Source organism: Mastigoproctus giganteus, chromosome 14 (assembly GCF_048544385.1).
Source record: "Mastigoproctus giganteus isolate SK-2022 chromosome 14, ASM4854438v1, whole genome shotgun sequence".
Taxonomy (NCBI): domain Eukaryota; kingdom Metazoa; phylum Arthropoda; class Arachnida; order Uropygi; family Thelyphonidae; genus Mastigoproctus; species Mastigoproctus giganteus.
In genome coordinates this window covers 67432353-67451890 of record NC_143588.1, presented here as the reverse complement: position 1 = coordinate 67451890, position 19538 = coordinate 67432353, and the positions used below count along the sequence as shown (strand labels likewise).

The 19538-nt window shown below is 37.4% G+C and overlaps 1 protein-coding gene across 3 annotated transcripts in view; it reads right to left on the bottom strand.

Moving 5' to 3' along the window:
- LOC150075192 (centaurin-gamma-1A-like) overlaps positions 1-19538 on the bottom strand; it is a 287147-nt gene that overhangs the window by 167785 nt on the left and 99824 nt on the right. For 2 of the 3 annotated variants that reach the window (XM_090389158.1, XM_090389156.1), the window contains exons 2-3: positions 15816-15950; positions 656-948 (exon numbers count right to left, since the gene is read on the bottom strand). In XM_090389158.1, coding sequence (XP_090245284.1) covers positions 656-922 — 267 coding nt within the window. In that variant the 5' untranslated portion in view covers positions 923-948; positions 15816-15950. Of the gene's footprint in view, positions 1-655; positions 949-15815; positions 15963-19538 lie in introns of all 3 variants that reach the window. The other variant, XM_090389157.1, reaches the window with a different exon arrangement.

The window sequence follows — 19538 nt, the reverse complement described above, 5'->3', positions numbered from 1 at the left end:
TCCTTTCATAAAATTTTCCATTTCAAACCCTGATGGAGAGTGAAATGCTGAATGTTCCACCACACAATCCACTATACTGGAGATTGTGAAACTACAATTTTTACGTGGACTCAAATTAATTCCACCTTTTATCTTATTATTGCATGGAATTCCACCTTTTATCTTATGGGGGGAAGGGGTACTCTTATAGGATGGCACATGAGTGCATTTCTAAAATCTGCACAACTAAGACCTAAAGAAGGGAAATATATGTCCGAGTATCATCCTTGTTGTCTTAGAATCACCTCTTGGTGAACTTATGCACATAGGAGGGTTTTCCAGCATTTGAAATGTGAATGCCTTTTATGAAGTCATATTTGGTATGAGACTGAAAATGAATTTGTTTCCAAATCTCAAACTAGAAAATGAATTTCTAATTGAAAATGAATTTGTGCAAACAAAGATGATAAAAGCTGGGTAAACCAATCGATTTATAATTTTAGAACACCAAGGACACCTGGTAACCCTAATAATAACTGATGTAACAATACCTTAATAATTGTACAGAACCTAAACCAATATAATATTTTGATAAATATGTATTTTTTTTTATTATAATGATGTTATATTCCAATTATTTGATGGCACAAACCACTAAAATGCTATATTCACTAACCTTGGTGGCAACGGGAGTACTGTGCCCTTGCCCACCTAGTGTATGATGGCTGCTGCTATGACTAGGTGAATCTGAAACAGCTGAGTGAATGGAAGTCATTGCTGTGGTACTGGAAACTGTGTTAGTGGCAGTATTAGTTGCAACAGTAGTTGAAAGATGCTTTGAGGAGTATCCATTATTTGTAGTTCCTGTTAGATAACTATTACTGCGTAAGGAATGACTAATTGGAGTCACGGGTCTAGAATTTCCCTGAGTAAGACCTGCCATCTTCAACTGGACTATCTTTTGACAAGCTACAAAGAAGAAAAAAAAAAATATATATATATATATATTACCACTGAACAACATCTTACAGAAGAACACAATTTTTTTTTTTTTTAAATGAGTAACTGCTAATTTTTACTTTAAAAATAAGTATCCAAAATCAGGATCTTTAATCCTGGATCTATTTTTTAATTAATTCACCTATATCATCCAGATCATTACCATATCATCCAGTCATATTAGGTATTCCTGACATTTCTAAGGAATGTAGAAACTGATGGTTGAGCCATGCACACAATACAACTGAAGAGCTGTAGTGCCAATCACACATTAATCAAGTATATGTGTACATGGCATATAAGGCTAGACATTTAGGAGTTTGAGAAAAACTGCAGAGAAACCATTGGTGGGTATCGTCTGTAGGATGAACAAGGCAGTCCACTGAACCTAATCAAATGATCATTCAAGACACTAAATCACTTATGTTTTAGTGATTTAGTGTATTGAATGATCATTTGATTGTTGGTATTTTATGGCAAATGTATCCTTAATTATAGACAGCTTTCTTCATCAATTTCTAATTGTGATTGTGGATTTTCCTGTCCAGATAAAGAAATTTCAAAAGTTCAGATAAAATTGGAAATATTCATATGAAAAAAGAACACAGTGCACCATATTGTAACATATTAAATTTAGCTTTATAATGTTTAATAAAGTTAATAAACTAGTTTAATAAAGAAGCTATATACATTTCAAACAGTTTGAAGCACTATGACTTCTCACATCAGTAGTAAAACATTAACAAAATAAATGACTCAGACCAGCATATAAGGAAGACACATGAGCAACATAAATTAGTTGTTCTCAACACAAAAAATGGAGCAAGGCTAACTGATTTCGAAAGGGGTGTTTTATTGTTGGATGTCACACATCGCTGGCTTGTCACTTTGTGAAAATGCTAACAGCCTACATCATCCAAAATGATGTAGGGTGTAGGCTGTTGATGATGTTATGAATGGAAGTTTGATGGTACAAGACCAGAAGGTACTTGGAAGGATAGTTTTCCAATCATACAGACATCCCTGCAAAATGTCAACCATAAGTTTAAGGTTGTTGGTGTCAACAGGGGCAAAGGTCTGTATGAACACACTATATACTCAGCTCTCAGTCTTATTTTTCATGGGAGAGTGGCAGCACATAAGGAAAGCATCACCAACCACAATCAGCAGTCTCACCTTACATGGTGCAATGCACAGTGCGATTGGTCCATAGGGCAGTGGAAATCATCTGTATAGAGTGATTAGCATTAGCATTAGTAGAAGCATTTGATGCAAGAAAGCAAGCTTATGCAGCATCAGCCAAAAAAAAAAAAAAAAAAACCCACTTCCACTTCACCCCTCTGTTCGTTCAAAATACCTGTCCAGCTGAGCCTTAAACTTATTTAGGCTATCAACCTCCACCACAAGGGAGGGAAGTCTGTTCCACCAACCAACCACCCGCTGGCTAAAGGCAAATTTCCGCACATCTATCCTACATCTGTCTTTCCTCAATTTGAATTTATGCCCTCTCAGGTGATTTTTCTGAGCTAGAGGACGAATCCCATCAGCATTGAGCATGCTTAAACCATTCAAGGCTTTATACACCTCTATCAGATCACCTCGCTGGTGCCTAGTCTCCAGACACTGTAATTTGCAAAACTTAAGCCTTTCTTCGTAAGAGCACCCTTTGTTCCATTCACTAATCTTGTTGCCCTTCTCTGTACTCGTTCCAGCAGCTCTACATCCTTCTTGAAATGAGGCCTCCAGACCTGTATACAGTACTCTAGGTGTGGCCTGACCATCGCCTTATACAATGGAATAATCACCTCCTTATCCCTGCTGGAAAAATTCCTGTATATCATTGACAATACTCCATGAGCTACTCTTGCAGCCCATCTGCACTGCTCAGAGAACTTCATATCTGCCTGCACAACCACCCCCAAGTCCCTTTCATTCTCTACCACTGTCAGTGTAGTACCACAGAGTTGATACGTTGCTCTGGGGTTGCTGTTTCCCATGTGTAGTACTTTACATTTGTCAATGTTAAACTTCATTTGCCACCTCTCAGCCCATCTGCTCAACCTTTCCAGATCCTGTTGCAGCAGCATAGTGTCAGTAGTGACCTTGACAACCCTGCCAACCTTTGTATCGTCTGCAAACTTGGACATTAAGCCCGATATACCATCATCAATATTATTTATAAATACAGAAAACAATAATGGACCCAACACTGAGCCCTGAGGGACTCCACTAATAACATCAGTCCACGATGAGCAGTGTCCATTGATTACCACTCTCTGTCTTCTCCCCCTCAACCACCCCTTTATCCATAGCAGCAATTTGCCTCCAATGTCACACTGCTCCAATTCGTGTAGCAGTCTTCCATGTGCAACAGTATCAAAAGCCTTTCTAAGATCCAAGTATATAATATCAAAGTTATTCCCTGCATTCAGTTCTTTTGTGACTGCATCATAGTATCCAATCAAGTTGGTCAGGCAAGACCTCCCCTTAACAAAACCATGCTGTGTCTGAGCTATAACTGAAGTCTTGTCTAAATGATCCTGCAGTGCTTCTTTAACCAGTGCCTCCATTAATTTTCCTGGAACAGAAGTTAAGCTCACAGGTCTATAATTACTTGTGTCAGCCTTTGATCCTCCTTTGTGAATTGGGGTCACATTTGCACATTTCCAGTCTATGGGTACCGCCCCTGAGTCCAAGGAAGCTCTCATAATTATGGCTAAGGGTTTGCTTACTTCCTTTGCTGCCTCCTTTAATATAACTGGATAGATTCCATCCACCCCGGGTGCCTTTCTTGTGTTTATCTTCAACAGTTTCTCCTCCACTTTACTCCCAGTTATTTCAAGATTCTGTAGCTTACTGCTAGAGTTGAATACACCTCTGGCATTCCCCTCGCTGAATAACTCCTCATGTGTGAATGTCGATGCAAAATATTCATTTAGTTTGTTAGCTACCTGAGCAGGATCATCAACACTTGACCCATCAATATCAAGTGGACCAATCTGATTCATCCCCTTCCTTCTAGAGTTTACATAAGTAAAGAACTCTTTGCTGTTTTTCTTTGCATCCCTTGCCAAGGATTTCTCGTAATCTGCCTTCGCCTGCCTAACCTCCTTTGTAACTTGGTTGCATATCAACTTGTATCTATCATAGGCTTCTGTGTCATGTGTTAATTTGTATGTATCCCATGCATTTTTCTTCTCTGCCATATGCCTCATTAGTTCATCTGACATCCATTTTGGCCTAAACCTTGAACAATATTTCTTAGTTGGTATGTAAAGCCTAGTAGCTTCCAAGATAAGTTCTTTGAATGCTTCCCATTTTGAATTTGCTGTTGGTAACATCATCAGTTGGTCCCACTGTATAGAATTTAAATACTGTCTCAGTCCATCGTAGTCGCCTTTACGGAAGCAATAACCCTTCCCTTTACCCCTAATGGTAGTTACCTCCCACTTCAGCACACTGTGATCACTGCCACCTAGTCGTTCATTTATCTGCAGATTCTTAATGCATGAAGAATCACTGCTGATAATCAAATCAAGAGTATTACTCCCTCTAGTTGCCTCCCGAACATGCTGATGTAGAAAACAATCATCCAATAAATCCACAAAAGTCCTGCTAGTGTGTGAGTAACCAGCCCCCAAATTCCAGTCAATAACTGGGAAATTAAAATCTCCCATTATAAGACACTCTGATTTACTGGCCCACTCTATTTCCCTGTACAGTTCCTTATTATACTCATCAGAGTCATTAGGCCTATAGCACACTCCTACTCTCAATTTTGATCTCCCAATGTTTACGTCACACCAAACTGACTCCACACTGCACTGTCCAGCGATGTCGACTGGCTTCACTTCCTTGGTTTTTATGTGTTTCTTAACTAATAGCATAACCCCTCCTCCCTTCCTATCCTTTCTGTAGACGTTGTACTCCCCAAATTGCAGTTCTGCATCCCTTATATCTGTGTGACACCAAGTCTCTGATATCCCAATAATATCTGCCTTCGATGTTTTGAGCAATACCTCAAATTCATCAAATTTATTTACTAAACTCCTAGCATTGGTGTACACGCAAGTATACCTGCACCTGTTTCTATTCTTAGCTACCCTAACACAACCCATGTGTTTACTTGTACCGCAATGGCTCCCAGCAGTCTCTGAAATACCATGCATCTTGTTTTTCAGGCTTCTGCTCATTCTAATAGAAGCAGTGCAAGAATCTCTTTCACCTCTGCCAGTGGCTACTGTCAATCTATTGGTCTTTGTCTCCCCCCAAGCTAGCAGTTTTCCGACCCACCTAACACTGCCTCGATAGCATCAGCAAATATTCTTGCACCCTTTCTATTTAAGTGTATCCCATCCCTGTAGAAGCAATCTCTCCTGTTAACAAGTACAGTCCAGGCTGAAAAAAATTCTACCCCTTGAGCCTTGCACAATCTTTCCAGGGCCGAATTGATCGACAAGGCTCTCATCATATAATCCCTCCTATCGTGTCTGGGCAGAATTGCAGACACTTTCAAATTCAACCCTAATTCTCGGCTTTTGTTCAACAGTGACCTGTACTTGTTAAGTAATTCTGCCGGTCTCCTACTCTTAATATTATTAGTGCCAACGTGTACAACTATATCACCTTTTGTGCCCTTAAAAGATGATATTCGCTCTACAACGTCATCAACCTTTGCCCCTGGCAGACATACCCTGGTCCATATAATGGTGATGAATATTGCTATGCTATATATTGATCAAATGGGTGTGTGTGGAAGATACCTGGAGAACATCTGCTCCTGGAGTGCAGCATTTCAACAATGAAGTTGAAGTTTGGAGGAGGTGAGCTTATAGTAGTAGTAGTAGTAGTGGCATGTGATGCAAGAAAGTAAGTGTATGAGCTTATGAAGCATCAGCCAAAAAAAAAAAAAAAAAAAATCACACCATTCCCTCCAAATGCCTGTCCAGTTCCTCCTTAAATTTATTCAACCTATCAACTTCCACAACGACAGATGGATGTTTGTTCCAGCAATTAACCACCCACTGGCTAAAGGCAAATTTCCACACATCTATTCTACATCTGTCCTTTCTTAATTTGAATTTCTGCCCCTTTAGGTTTGTAATCTGAACAAGTGGAAGGATCCCATCAGAATTCAGTGTGCTCAACCCATTCAAGGCCTTATACACCTCAATCAGATCACCATGCAGGTGCCTAGTCTCCAGACACTGCAATTTGCAGAACTTAAGCCTCTCTTGGTAAGAGGATCCCTTCATTCCCCTCACCAATCTTGTTGCCCTTCTCTGTACACGCTCAAGTAAATCTACATCCTTCCTAAAATGAGGCCTTCAGACCTGTATGCAGTACTCAAGGTGTGGCCTGACCATTGCCTTGAGATGTAACTGTTTCTCATGGTATGGTCTAGGATGTTCAGTGATTGTGCAGTGAACCATGAACAGCAATGCCTACCTTAACCTTTTTGACAATTCAGATGTGGCATTTGTTTAGTACAGACCCATGTTTTTTTCAACAACATCATGCCCCATGCCATACCATCAGTGCTATTTGGGAATGATTCATGGATATGAATGTACAAGAGTACAGTGGCGAACAAAAAAACTGCATTACCTTAAAAAAAGTAACATTTGTAGTGAAATGTATAAGATATTGTTTGTTTACAGTCATTTCGTTTGTTGCAAAGCAAAGGTATTGATCAAATAACGCTTCTATTGCATCAGCAGGTTTCTATAAATATAGAGTTGGAAGGGTATATATGCTCATTAGCATCCTCTTTTGCAGAGGCATAAGCATGGCTCCATATGTTCAGTTGACACCAAGAAAAAAAAGTGTATCTGTTGTTCTGTCCCAGGAAGGGTTTAACATGCATGCTATCGCTGATAAAATAGGCTGCAGCCAGTCAACAGTATCCTGGGTGCTGAAATTAAAGCGTGAAACCGGTGATGTGAAGAGAAGATCTGGATCAGGCCGTAAGACAGTGACTATGCCTTCTCAAGATTGATATTTGAAACGGCTATGCCTTCGTAATCACCATGCTAATGCTTCTGATCTAAAACTGGACTCTGAGATGGCCTCTAGTGTTGAAACAAGTGCACAAACTATCTAAAGATGGCTTTTGGAATGTGGTCTGCATGCCTATCACCCCAAGAAGAAGCCTTTGTTGACCTAACAAATGAGGAAGAAGCAACTTGCTTGGGCTAAAATGCATGTTTCATGGACAAAAGAGCAATGGAACACTGTCATCTTTTCTGACGAATCGAAATTCAACCTGCATGGCCTGGATGGGAAGTGATATATCAGAAGACGAAAATTGGAGACATATCATCCTGACTGCATAACACCGACTGTAAAGTTCCCCGCCGGTCAGAGGATTTGGGGATGCATAACAAGCAAAGGGGTGGGGCAAATTAAGTTTATTAATGGAACAGTGAATGCAGGAATCTACACTGCTATCTTGGAGGAGTGCCTGAAATCCATTATTAGGGATCACCACACAGACGTCCAAAACTGCATTTTTTCAACAGGACTCAGCACCTTGCCACACAGCAAAATTAGTAAGTTTTATGCTATTTAGATTTAATTATGAGTTTGTCTTCTTGTCTCACAAAGCTTAAAACATACATCAATGGTTTCCCTCGTTTTTCTCCCTTAAGGTGCAGTCATACCTCAGAAATGCTGGCATTACAGCGTTGGACTGGCCCAGCAACAGTGCGGATTTGAACCCTAATGAAAATTGCTGATATATAATGTCGTCTAAAATTGCTCAAAAGAAGCTAACAAGTAAGATTCAGCTGCAGGAGAGCATTGTAAGAGTGTGGTACCACGAAATTGGGCAACCATACATCCAGAAGTTGATTAACTCTATGCCAGATCGTTGCAAAGCTGTAACTGCAGCTCGAGGAGGAACAACAAAATATTGAGGACTTTTTTTGCTGATTTACAGTATATAATACCATTATGTTAACTTATCATTTCAGTTTGTACACGTAAATGCAATAAAATGTATGTTTGGTTGTCATGATTGCCATTTGCATGATTTCACATATTTCCATTAATTCTGCATTTTACCCTTTGGGGAGATATTTATGGCAATTAGGTATATCAAGTGGAGTCTTTTTATTGGATTTTATTCACAGAGATATATATCCCATCTAACAAATGCATTTCATTTCGAACATTTCTGCAACTCACAATGGTGGCACAAAACACATTATTTGCAATAATTCACAAGTGATGCAGTTTTTTTGTTCACCACTGTAGAATGGCTGACACAGAGTCCCAATTTGAACTCTATGGTATGAACAGGAATGTCGAGTGAAGGTCAGACCAACGCATCCCATATTAGTAGCTCAACTGGCCACTGTTGTCTCTGCAGTCTAACATTTGTTGGTGAAAAGCCTACCAGGAAGGACCTGTCAGATCTATTGCTACCACATTTCATACAAGTTATTTTACAACAGCATGAGAATCACATTTGTTCTGCTACAAAATATTTCTCGTGGGATTGTTGCTGGCTATTTCTGTTACTTCTGTCCAGATTGAGAAATATTTAGCATTGAGGTGATATATTACTGTTTATGTAAAATGATATGAAATGTCACATTGATTTCAGAAATTTTATTTGTTTTTTCCATCATGTTCAGTTTTTTCACAAATCACTTTAGTTGATATCATCAGTTGTATTACCTTCACATGCTGGCAACAAGATCAAGAAACAAATGACTGCCTTCAGTAATTTGTTTCTTGACCTTGAGAACTCTATGCAGCAGTGTTTATCAATGTGAGCACAGTTTATTTTTGAGGTTATTGTGTCAAACTTGTGCTGAAAATTGAGTAAAATGTTTTCACACAAGTATTTGAACAATCTGAACTTATTTTGTTGTATTTGTGAAAGTTATTTATTCCTCAAGCAAAGACAAGGTATTAGAGAATTTATAAAGAATGTGTATTGTGCTTATTTTGGAGCAGAACTCTGTGACCAATGGGCTCAGCATAAATTTGCCAAATCTGTGTCAAAGCATTGAGATTGTGTAAAAATGGTAAAAAGAAGGCTATGTCATTTGCAATCTATATATTAACATGGAAGACATTTTCTTGAGACGGTCACTGTGAACGACAGGCCTAACCAATCGGGCTGAAAGTGTTCTCAAATGGAAGGTATTTTTTCCTAGGTGTGCAGAAAGATGGTAAAATTTAAAAATTCCGAATACAGGTAGGTTCTGTTTTACAATGGTCCATTTTACGACTTTTCACATTGACTGTTTCAAAATATTACCTAAAAAAATTGAAAATAACAAAAAAATTGCAACTCAGTAACACATCGTGGCAATGCCTGCGAGTCCAAACACACAATCGCAGTTTCTTTTGTTTTTTGTGGTGCACTGTGGGTGGAATGATAGCGATGCCAAGAATTTACATTCAGTGCACCATGTTGGTTTTGTTGTGAATTTTCCCTCAATTGTTAACAGGTTATACAGTGTTATTATAGTGCTATTTCTCATTAATAATAATAATAATTTTTGTGTAACCATGAGCTAAGCATAGGGCAGTGTCTGTGCCAGGGGGCAAAAAAGAGCATAAAACACTAACAATTGAGGAGAAAATGGATGTGATTCGTCGCATGGAGTCTGGTGAGTGTCAGTTGGATGTGTGTAAGGCGTTGAGTTTAGCGCCTTCTACTGTATCAAAGATTATGAACAATGTTGATAAAACAAAGCACACACAGGGATAACAAGTGTGTCATCCCCCAGAACAACTTATTCACACAGTGAGACAATGGAAAATACGGAGAAATTGTTAGTGTTGTGGGTTGACAATAAGAATGAAAATAGCGTTCCTGTTACACAGGCGGTAATTCTGGACAAGGTGAAGTCGTTATTTGACGAAATATGTGAGGAGTCTGGTAGCACCGAAACATTTACGGCCAGCAAAGGGTGGTTTCATCGGTTTAAAAACTGTTCTAAAATTCACAATGTGAAAGTGTCTGGTGAGGCTGCTAGTGCTGACGTTGCAGTGGAATAAGAGTATCCTTCCTAATTTAAATGCTTAATAGATGAAGGCAACTACCACCCTGATTTAAGTTTTGATGTAGACAAAACAGGGCTTTATTAGAAAAAATTGCCAAGTAGGAGTTAGTTAGTTATTTGGTTTTTAGGAGCATTAGCAACTAAGGCCATATTGCTCCAGGATATGCGGTGGTCATTCCCTGACCTTTCCACATCCTCCATAGTTGGTGGTGACGGGTTCGAACCCCGGTCTAATCAAGAAGCGCCAAGTAGGATGTACATCACCTGTGAGGAGAGGTCTTCCCCTGATTTCAAGGTTGCAAAAGATCAGTTGACATTGCTTCTGGGTGACAATGCATCGGAAACATTTAAACTCAAACTGATGTTGGTGTACCATTCCAAGACGGCTCGTGTAATGAAGAGCATGGTGAAGACACAACTTCCTGTGTTTTGGTGCTCTAGCGAATGGTACACTTCATTTTAGCAAATGGTACACCTCGTACTTTTGTCCAGAGGTTGCTCAGTTTTGTGTAGCAAATGGCTTGCCTCCCAAAGTCATGTTGGTGCTGGACACCCAGACAACCTCCAAGAAATCCACAATGACCAATTTGGAAGTTGCGGTTGTATTTGCTTCCCAACACAACTTCACTTTTGCAATTGATGGACCAGGGTGTAATTGCGACCTTTAAGGCGTATTATTTATGTACGACTTTTAAAGGGATTGTTGAGGCTGTCCAATCTGATATAACTGTGAGGGACTACTGGAAATTGTATAACATCCTGAATGCCATCACAAACATTGTTCTGCCTGGAAGTAAGTGTCACAGTCCTGCATGAAAGGCATCTGGCGTAAATTGTGGCCCGATAGAAGCAGTGATTGCTTTTGTAAGGATTGAGCCAGTTTCGGAAGTGGCTAAAGATGTTTCTCGCATGACTTAGGATGTTAGCATTGACAACATTGATCCAGATGATGTTGACCAGTTGCTGAAGAGTCATGGTGAGCCATTTTAGAGGGAGGAATTGGAGGAACTGACTGTGCAACTTCAACAACATGAGGCTGACACACCAGATGGAGTGGAAGAGTTGGAGCCAATCAGAACATTAAAAACAAAACTTATTCAGAGTGCTCTTGCCAAAATTCGCAGTGCATTTGATTAACTTTGTGATAATGATCCTGACTGGGAACATAGCCATGGCATCTAAAGAGGTATTAACGTGATGTTGAAGCCCTACTATAACAGCTTGGAAGAAAGAAGTAGGAAGTCATGCCAGACATCAATACTACAGTTCTTGACAAAGAAGGGAAAGGAATATGCAGAACCCGATGACCCTCAACCAGGAACCTCCCATTAATGTCGCCCCATTACGCCATTGTCACATAAAATATCAGTGAAGTAAATACGTACTCAAGGGATGGCTCCATAGGACCAAAGTAAGTTAAAATTTTATTTTATTGTTTTATGTATAAGCATAAAGAAAACATGTGCATTAAATGTTTAAAATATTTAATTATTTACAAAGAACAGAAATATTAGTACATACTATCTCATCTATCTCATTCAATTACATTATAATTTGTCTTTTTTTAAGACTTTTCATTTAATGACACTGTTTTGCCGGAACCTAACCCTGCCATAAAATGGGTCCTACCTGTAGTTTTATTTTACGGAACAGGCTAGTTTTTTACTACAAACGAAAACAGTTCAACATTCACTTCATAAATGGAGCCACAGGAAGATGTTAACTGTTAAAAAGTTGTCTAAGTTGATAAGGTCTTTTTTTCTGATTAACAATTTGCACAATTGTGTCCTTTGTTCAGAAAAAATAATAATAGGACAGCTAGAGAAAAACTCTGCTAGCAATTGCAAAATTTTCACAATGGGTACAGCTAGTTCCCATGATTTGGCAGGTGCTAATAAATCACTGTGATGACTGTTACTTTTGCTTAATTAATATCGATTGATACAATGAAAAGAGGTAAGAAGGCTATTGTGTATCCCGATCATAACAATGACCAATTCCATTCTTGTCTTTGTGTGCATATTACACAGGGCATAAAAGGGGGGCCAAGCAACATGTCCCCTTTTATGCTCACTGTTTATACAGGAAGGGTAAGGACAAACACCAGCGGTAACCTATTCCAACTAAACACTTCTGCTTAGACATTCCTAACCAATATTTACTTGCTAAAATAATGAGCTTAATTAATAATCACCACTTTAAAATGAAATCAAACTCAAATTAAGCTTAAACTAAAATGAAAATTCAGCTAAGGTAAAGAAAGCCAACACGAGAACCACAAGAAACTTCGGGTAACTTACCAGCCGGGAAAATTGGTTTGCTGCTATCGCACTCTAGCGCTGCTCGCTTGGTAAACAGATGGTAGGTGTTATCGGTCTGGAGCAGAAGTCGAGAATGATATATTAATTGACACATAGGTGCAACATGCGATGAAATGATTGGTGGTGGGCATGGCAGATGACAAGATACTGTGTAGTCATTGGTTGGCATTATGATGTGTATTTATGATTAAAGAATAGTGCATAATTAGTTTTGTAATGAATGGCAAACAGGTAATAGTAGCAATAAATCTTTCAAAGATGGAAGAAATCTATAGGGAAAATAAAACATTGCTTGATTTTTTGATGAAAACTAAATTAATAAGACTGAAATTGTATTGTTTTTAGTGCAATGATTATTTTAAACTAATTGAACCACAAACAATCGTTTGGAAAGTTCTGGCATTGTAAAAAATGTTCTGTGCAAGTTTCTTTAATAAAGACACTACAATGAGGCTCATTAAAACATAGTTTTATGGAAAATACAAAACTTCCATTAAAAAAGATAATGTATATTATATACTTTGGTCAACGTGCATGCCAGTAACTACAATAGCATTCCATCTGGAGATTTCAAAAGTAACAGCTATTGAGTTTTATAAGAAACTAAGAGATATTTGCGAATTGCAGTTGTTAAAAAAACCCATTAAGTTGGGTGGATCGAGGAAAATTGTAGAAGCAGACGAAACTGTATTGTTAAAACCAAAACATCACATAGGAAGAAATTTAGCTGCTAAGAAGAAATGGGTGTTTGGAGTATTTGAAAGATAATCAAAATTCTTGTTCATGAAATTCATAAAAAATCAGAAAGCAAAAACTCGCTTATGCATTATGAAGAGAAACACTACCATCATAACAGATGAATGGCATGGATATAGGCATACATTAGAAAAAAAGAATTACAAACATTTAACGGTGAAACATAAGAAACATTTTGTAGAGCCACATATAGGAACACACACGAATAACATTGAAGCCCAGTGGAAGAGACTAAAAAGTGTGACTAAAAGACTAAATGGCAACTGTAAAGATATGTTGATGGGTCACATGAATGAATATATGCGGTGTCAAATTTATGGGAAAAATCATGAAGATTCAGAATATTATTAATCAAATTGCGAATAGCTATTGAGGTCCAACTATATAATTTGTATTCATGAAATTGATTTTTTTTTTCTGAAAAAGCACTGTTCTGTTAATTTTTATGTTCTTCGTTATGTTTTTTTCTCATTATTAAAAGCAAATTTTTGGAGTTCATGAGTGTTTCCACTATACTGTATTACTGATTTAAAAAAATAGGAAAAGGTTTCTTTATTTTTCGTTATATTTCATAACCTGATCTAAAGGTAGGTTTCCTTTTATTTCCTGACCTAACCTTAAAGATTAGGTTAGGAAATAATAGGAAAAGAAAGATTCTTTATAAATATTGTGAATAGCTATTGAGGTAGTTGGATCTATGACTATTTTCACCTGATTTTGAATTAAATTAATGGCTATGTAAATAGTAATTTTAGAGAAAGGTAAAAGTACAGAGGATGACATTTGTTTAGAAGTTTAACATTCAGAGACACGAGAGTATTTAGTACATACACCTGTTGAAGGAATTCTCTCTCTCTCTCTCTCTCTCTCTCTCTCTCTCTCTCTCTCTCTCTCTCTCTCTCTCTCTCTCTCTCTCTCTCTCTCTCTCTCTCTCTCTCTCTCTCTCTCTCTCTCTCTCTCTCTCTCTCTCTCTCCTCTCTCTCTCTCTCTCTCTCTCTCTCTCTCTCTCTCTCTCTCCTCTCTCTCTCTCTCTCCTCTCTCTCTCTCTCTCTACCACGTAATGGGCTAGCTAACGGTATAAGTGATAATTTTCACAGCAAATTTGCAGACATGCAAAGTAGCTAAACTAAAACTGACTACTGGACATCAGCAACATGTGGTTTCTTTCTATCTGATAGTAAATCATTTTCAAATGAAATAAGTGTAATTTTATCATTTCATGCTTATAAATGGCCTAGTGCATATCCTTTTAATAAATCTATTATTCCTTTCTAATGTCCTCTTTTTAGAATAACCTTTGATACTAAGTTGAGGTTTCATCTTCATATTCAACAACATAAATGAAAATTCCAAAGATACTTCATATTTTAAAAACTGAGTTAATGTAGATAAATCCTAAGGTTGTCATTAAATATTTTATAATATATGTTATATCTTTGTTTTTTTTACTGTTTTACCATTTGGTTGTTCATTAGTAATTCATTTGGTTATTCTCTTATTTTGTGGATTTAGTTTTTAATTAATCAGTCTTAAGACTGATTTTTCTAACTCTGCATCTTATCAACAGCTTTTCCAAACAGGCTTTTCCATTTATCATGTGACATGTAAATGTTCTTAATGCATTTCATAAACATAATTTGCATGCATTTCAACTTAATACATTTCATAAACATAATTTGCATGCATTTCAACTTAATACATTTCATAAACACCATTCTGAAATATGAAACACTGTACCTTGATGATCTCTCTCTTGCTTGTTTTCAGTCAAGCACTACTTGTGTTTTTAAATGGAACAGGCTGGCCAAAATTAATTGCCATTTCATCAAAAGGGAATTGAATTATACAGTCAGCCCTTCTTGAAACTTGTTCAGTGAATTAGATGTGTTGTTTATCAAAATGATTGTATATAGTAGCCTGCTGTCTTATGATTGAATTTGCGCTTTTTTTTTTTTCTTTTACTGTTTTATTTTAAATATGGACTGATTTATTTATTTATTTATTTATTTATTTTTATTATCATGGAAGCTCTGCTGATTTTTTTTTTTTTTTTTTTTTTTGCCCTAAAAAGGAGTTGCCAATGTAGCTTTTTTTAATCACTTTGGCAATAAAGGCTATTTACTGCAGCGTCTGTGGACTAGTCACCTGTAAGGTGATTTGATTGAGGTGCATAAGGCCTTGAATGGGTTCAGCAGGTTCAATTCTGATGGGATTCTTCCTCTTGCTCAGATTACGAACCTGAGGGGGCATAAATTCAAATTGAGGAAAGACAGTTGTAGAATAGATGTGCAGAAATTTTGATTTAGGCGGTGGGTGGGTGGGTGGGTGAGTGAGTGAGTGAGTGAGTGAGTGAGTGAGAGTGAGAGTGAGAGAGAGAGAGAGAGTCGCAAACATGAGACCAAAATTCAGAGAATACTTAGATACACTGAAGCAAAACCTTCTCACACTCAGAAAGAGACTATGCCGATACAAAGAGAACTCCCAGAGCAGATATATGGAGTATTATCAAATATAATGCAAACAGAACAGAACTTGCCACACAATGAGCTAATATACTATCCAACCAATAGTATACAAATCAGGATGCATTTAGATAATCTCAAAAATATTAATATTTTTGAGATTAAATTATATATTAATTATCAATATATTAATTATCAATAACATTATTCAAAAATATTGAAATATTAAAATCAAAATGATATAAAGCTGTAACTTTGCTACATTAGTAACCTACCATCTTGAAAAACCCTTTCTACATTCAGTCCATATGTTGCACAAGTCTCATAATAAGAACACCTCTTCAAGTCACTAGCTAGTTTCCTAGCTCTTGAATCATCGATTATCCTTGGATTATTTTCACTAATGGCATCTGCAAAAGTAACTATAAACATTATGGTAAAGGCTGTTTTCTCCATTCTGCTACTTTAAACAAATTATGAAAATTGTTGATATGCTAGGGCTATGCTAAGTATAAAACAATCAAATTACTATCTCTCTCTCTTTCTTTCTTTCTCTCTCTCTCTTTTTATAATCTCAAACTATAAAACTGGACTTTGGATAACTTCACTGAATGAAAATACATATAAAATGGTTCATTATCATAAAGTAATAAACTATCTGCTATGTAAATCCTGAAGTAGATAACAGTAATGTCATAATAATGAAACTTGCAACACAAATTTAAAAAGAAGGCAAGATGGAAGATTTGATGGAATTGTTGTTGTTGTATGTTTTATGGCACAACGGCAGCTAAAGGCCATTATGATGGAATACTGTAATTAAAAGCAACTTGAAATTTATTTATAATGAAAATGATGCAAGGAAGCAGACTTTTTCTACAAAAAAAAAACCGAAAAAAACCTATCACTCAGATTTTTCCTGTCACTAAAATGTGGCGATCCAATTCTCCTTTAAACTTAACCAAACCTTCACTGATCTGCAGCATGCTGCCTGAAAGTAAACTCGTGAGATCCAGCATTCTGTTACTTCCCCAAATTCTGTATTTGCAAGCTCTGGTTCTTCTGTCAGCGAAAATATGCCTCCCTCTTTCATTCTACCGATTCCCTTCAGGGTCATATATAACTCTATCAGATACCACAACAATGTCTAGTTGTCAAATTTTGCAATGCATTCCAAGATGTTCTTCATATGGGCATAAATTAACAACCATAAATCACAAATTAACAACCATAACCACCAAAAACACTCACAAATCTAGTTGCTCTTCTTTGAACCTTTCTACAACTTCTACCTCTTTCTTCAGCTGCAGCCTCTAGAGCTGAACACGATATTGTAAATGCAGTCTCACCATTGTCTTACATAGGGGGCTAATGACATCCTTTTCCCTACTTGTGGCAGTCCTGGATATCATACACAGGATACCATGTGCCTTCCCAGCCATTTTTTTGCACTGCATGGAAAATTTCATGTCTAAATAAATTGACATCTATGTCTTTTTCATCCTGAATGACTTTTAACCTCCACCCAGCCCAAGCTTATAAGTATCTTTTGGATTTCCATTCCTAGATGCAATAAGCTTACGTTCATGGGCAAATTCTTACATGTGGGTTAAAACAGTAAAGCTTACTGCAAGGAAGCAAGTTTATACAGCATCAGCATAAAAACCTACCTCACCCCATCTTTTAATTGTTCCAACGGTCACTCCCTGTTTGAAAGAAAATTTTTGCACATCTACCCTACAAGTATCTTTTTTAAATTTAAATTTATGTCCGCTTATCTGTGTTGCTAAGAATGAGTAAGGATGCCGTCAGCATTTGATTTACTCAATCCATTTAAAGCCTTAAACACTTCAATCAGGTCTCCTTGCAGAAGCCTCCCTGCACTGAAATTTGCAGAATTAATATCTTTTATGGTAAGAGTACCCCTTTGTGTCCTTTCATAATTTTTCTACTCTTCTATGCACCTATTCAAATAGATATACATCCTTTTTAAAATGAGGATTTCCAGACCTTTGCAGTATTCAAGGTGAGACTTAACCATTGCCATATACAAGAGGATCATCACATCTTGTCCCTGTCTGCAAAATTCCTGTATATCATTGACAAAACCACAAACAATAGACTTTTCCTATATCAGAATTTTACTCCATAATTGCTTGTTTCTTTGCAATTTTTTTTTATGTTCACAAAGGGGCTCTGACCCCTGCTCACTTTGCTCGCCAACCCCCGCAAATGTATGACAGAGTAAGTCAAACCTTTTCTATGTAAAAGACACACCTGTCGAAAGGCACTGATCGATATCTAATCTGGAAATGACCTATGTAATTATTTACCTGTGCATATGTAGTGATGCAATTGCCTTTCTCACATGACCTGCATCCCTCTTCTCCCATTGGCTGCTCCACCCCCACCACACAGCATTCTCATGGTCAAATAAATATCACTATCTAATTATTTACCTGCATTTATATAGGTCACTTAGGAAAAGGCCTTTTGCTTCGGGTTCCATAATGTATGAGGAATATTGTTGCATCCGAAAGAGCAGGACTAAAATATTTACAAACTATACAGAACGGATGGCACACTGTTGTTCCAAAGATCAAAATAGGAATATAACTATCATGGTTTTAGGTAGGTGCCTGTTTTAGGTTTTCCCTAATTCCAATAGTCCACCTGTTGCCCCAATCACATGCATGAGGTTGGTGAACGTTATGGAGGCAGTTGTCTTGCAATTTCACGAATGTTGGTAGGCATTACAATGTAGAACGTGTATGTGGGGTACACGCTCTACACTGTAACAGCAAGTGTCTGATTCTGCCCAGGTAACATTCACCAATGTAGAAGTAGGATTGTAAATAGTTTAGCATTTTGTAAATATTTGTATTTGTATAATGTTATTATTTGTTTAATAATAACATTATACTAATATACTAACATTATAATGCACTGATTGAAATCTAATCAGGAAGTGACCTACGCAATTATTTACTTGCACATTTTTAGTGATGTAATTGCTCCACCTTCTTCTCCCATTGGCTCGAATAAATATCACTAGGAGGAAAACTTTTTTAATGTATAGAAAGATGTGTATACTGTTTCTCTATTTACACTGTATTTTGTAAATAAACAATGTTGAAGAAGATGATGAAACTGCACCATAAATGTTGGGGTGGTTTCTAGGAAACGTTTACAGTGCAGTTTAATTATCTAAAAAAAAGTGCATTAATAGTGGGAGAGCTCTATAAGCAGATTGTTATAAGGGACTTGACTGCATATTATTTCATGAGAATTTCAATCTTTGTCCAACATTCAAATCAATGCTTTACTATTTACACATCAAAACAAATAAACACTATTTGGATACATATCTTATTTTCGAATTAACTTTAAAAGAAAGGTCTATTACAGCAAGAACTCAACTTCAAAGGGGAAGTACAGTAGTACAATGCGTTTCAATAGACAGCGGTCCTGTTCCAAGTAATCATAAAATACTGTTAATTACAATCTTCTTGTCTAATGTCAAGTTATAAATTCTGTGATCTATATGGTTATACAGGTGTATAGCAAAACAAATTTTAACTCCTGTAAGGTCCATGGTTGATACGCCACAGATCACAGTTGTTGTTCCAACACAAACCACAGATGCTCGATGGGATTGATGCCTGGGGAATTTGGAGGCCAGGGCAATACTTGGAAGTCTTCCTCATGTTCTGCGAACCAGTCTCGAAGAATCCGGGCGGTGTGGCATGCCGCATTATCCTGCTGAAAGACAGCACTGCCAGAGGGGAAGACCATTGCCATGAAAGGATGTACCTGGTCAGCAATGATGTTTAGGTAGGTGGTATGCATCAGAGTGCCCAGCACATGAATGACTGGACCCAGGGTATCCTAGCAGAACATCACCCAAAGCATGACACCGCCGCCACTGGCTTGTTTTCGTCCCACAGTGCATCCAGATGCCATCACTTCCTCAGGTAAACAACACACACATACCTGGC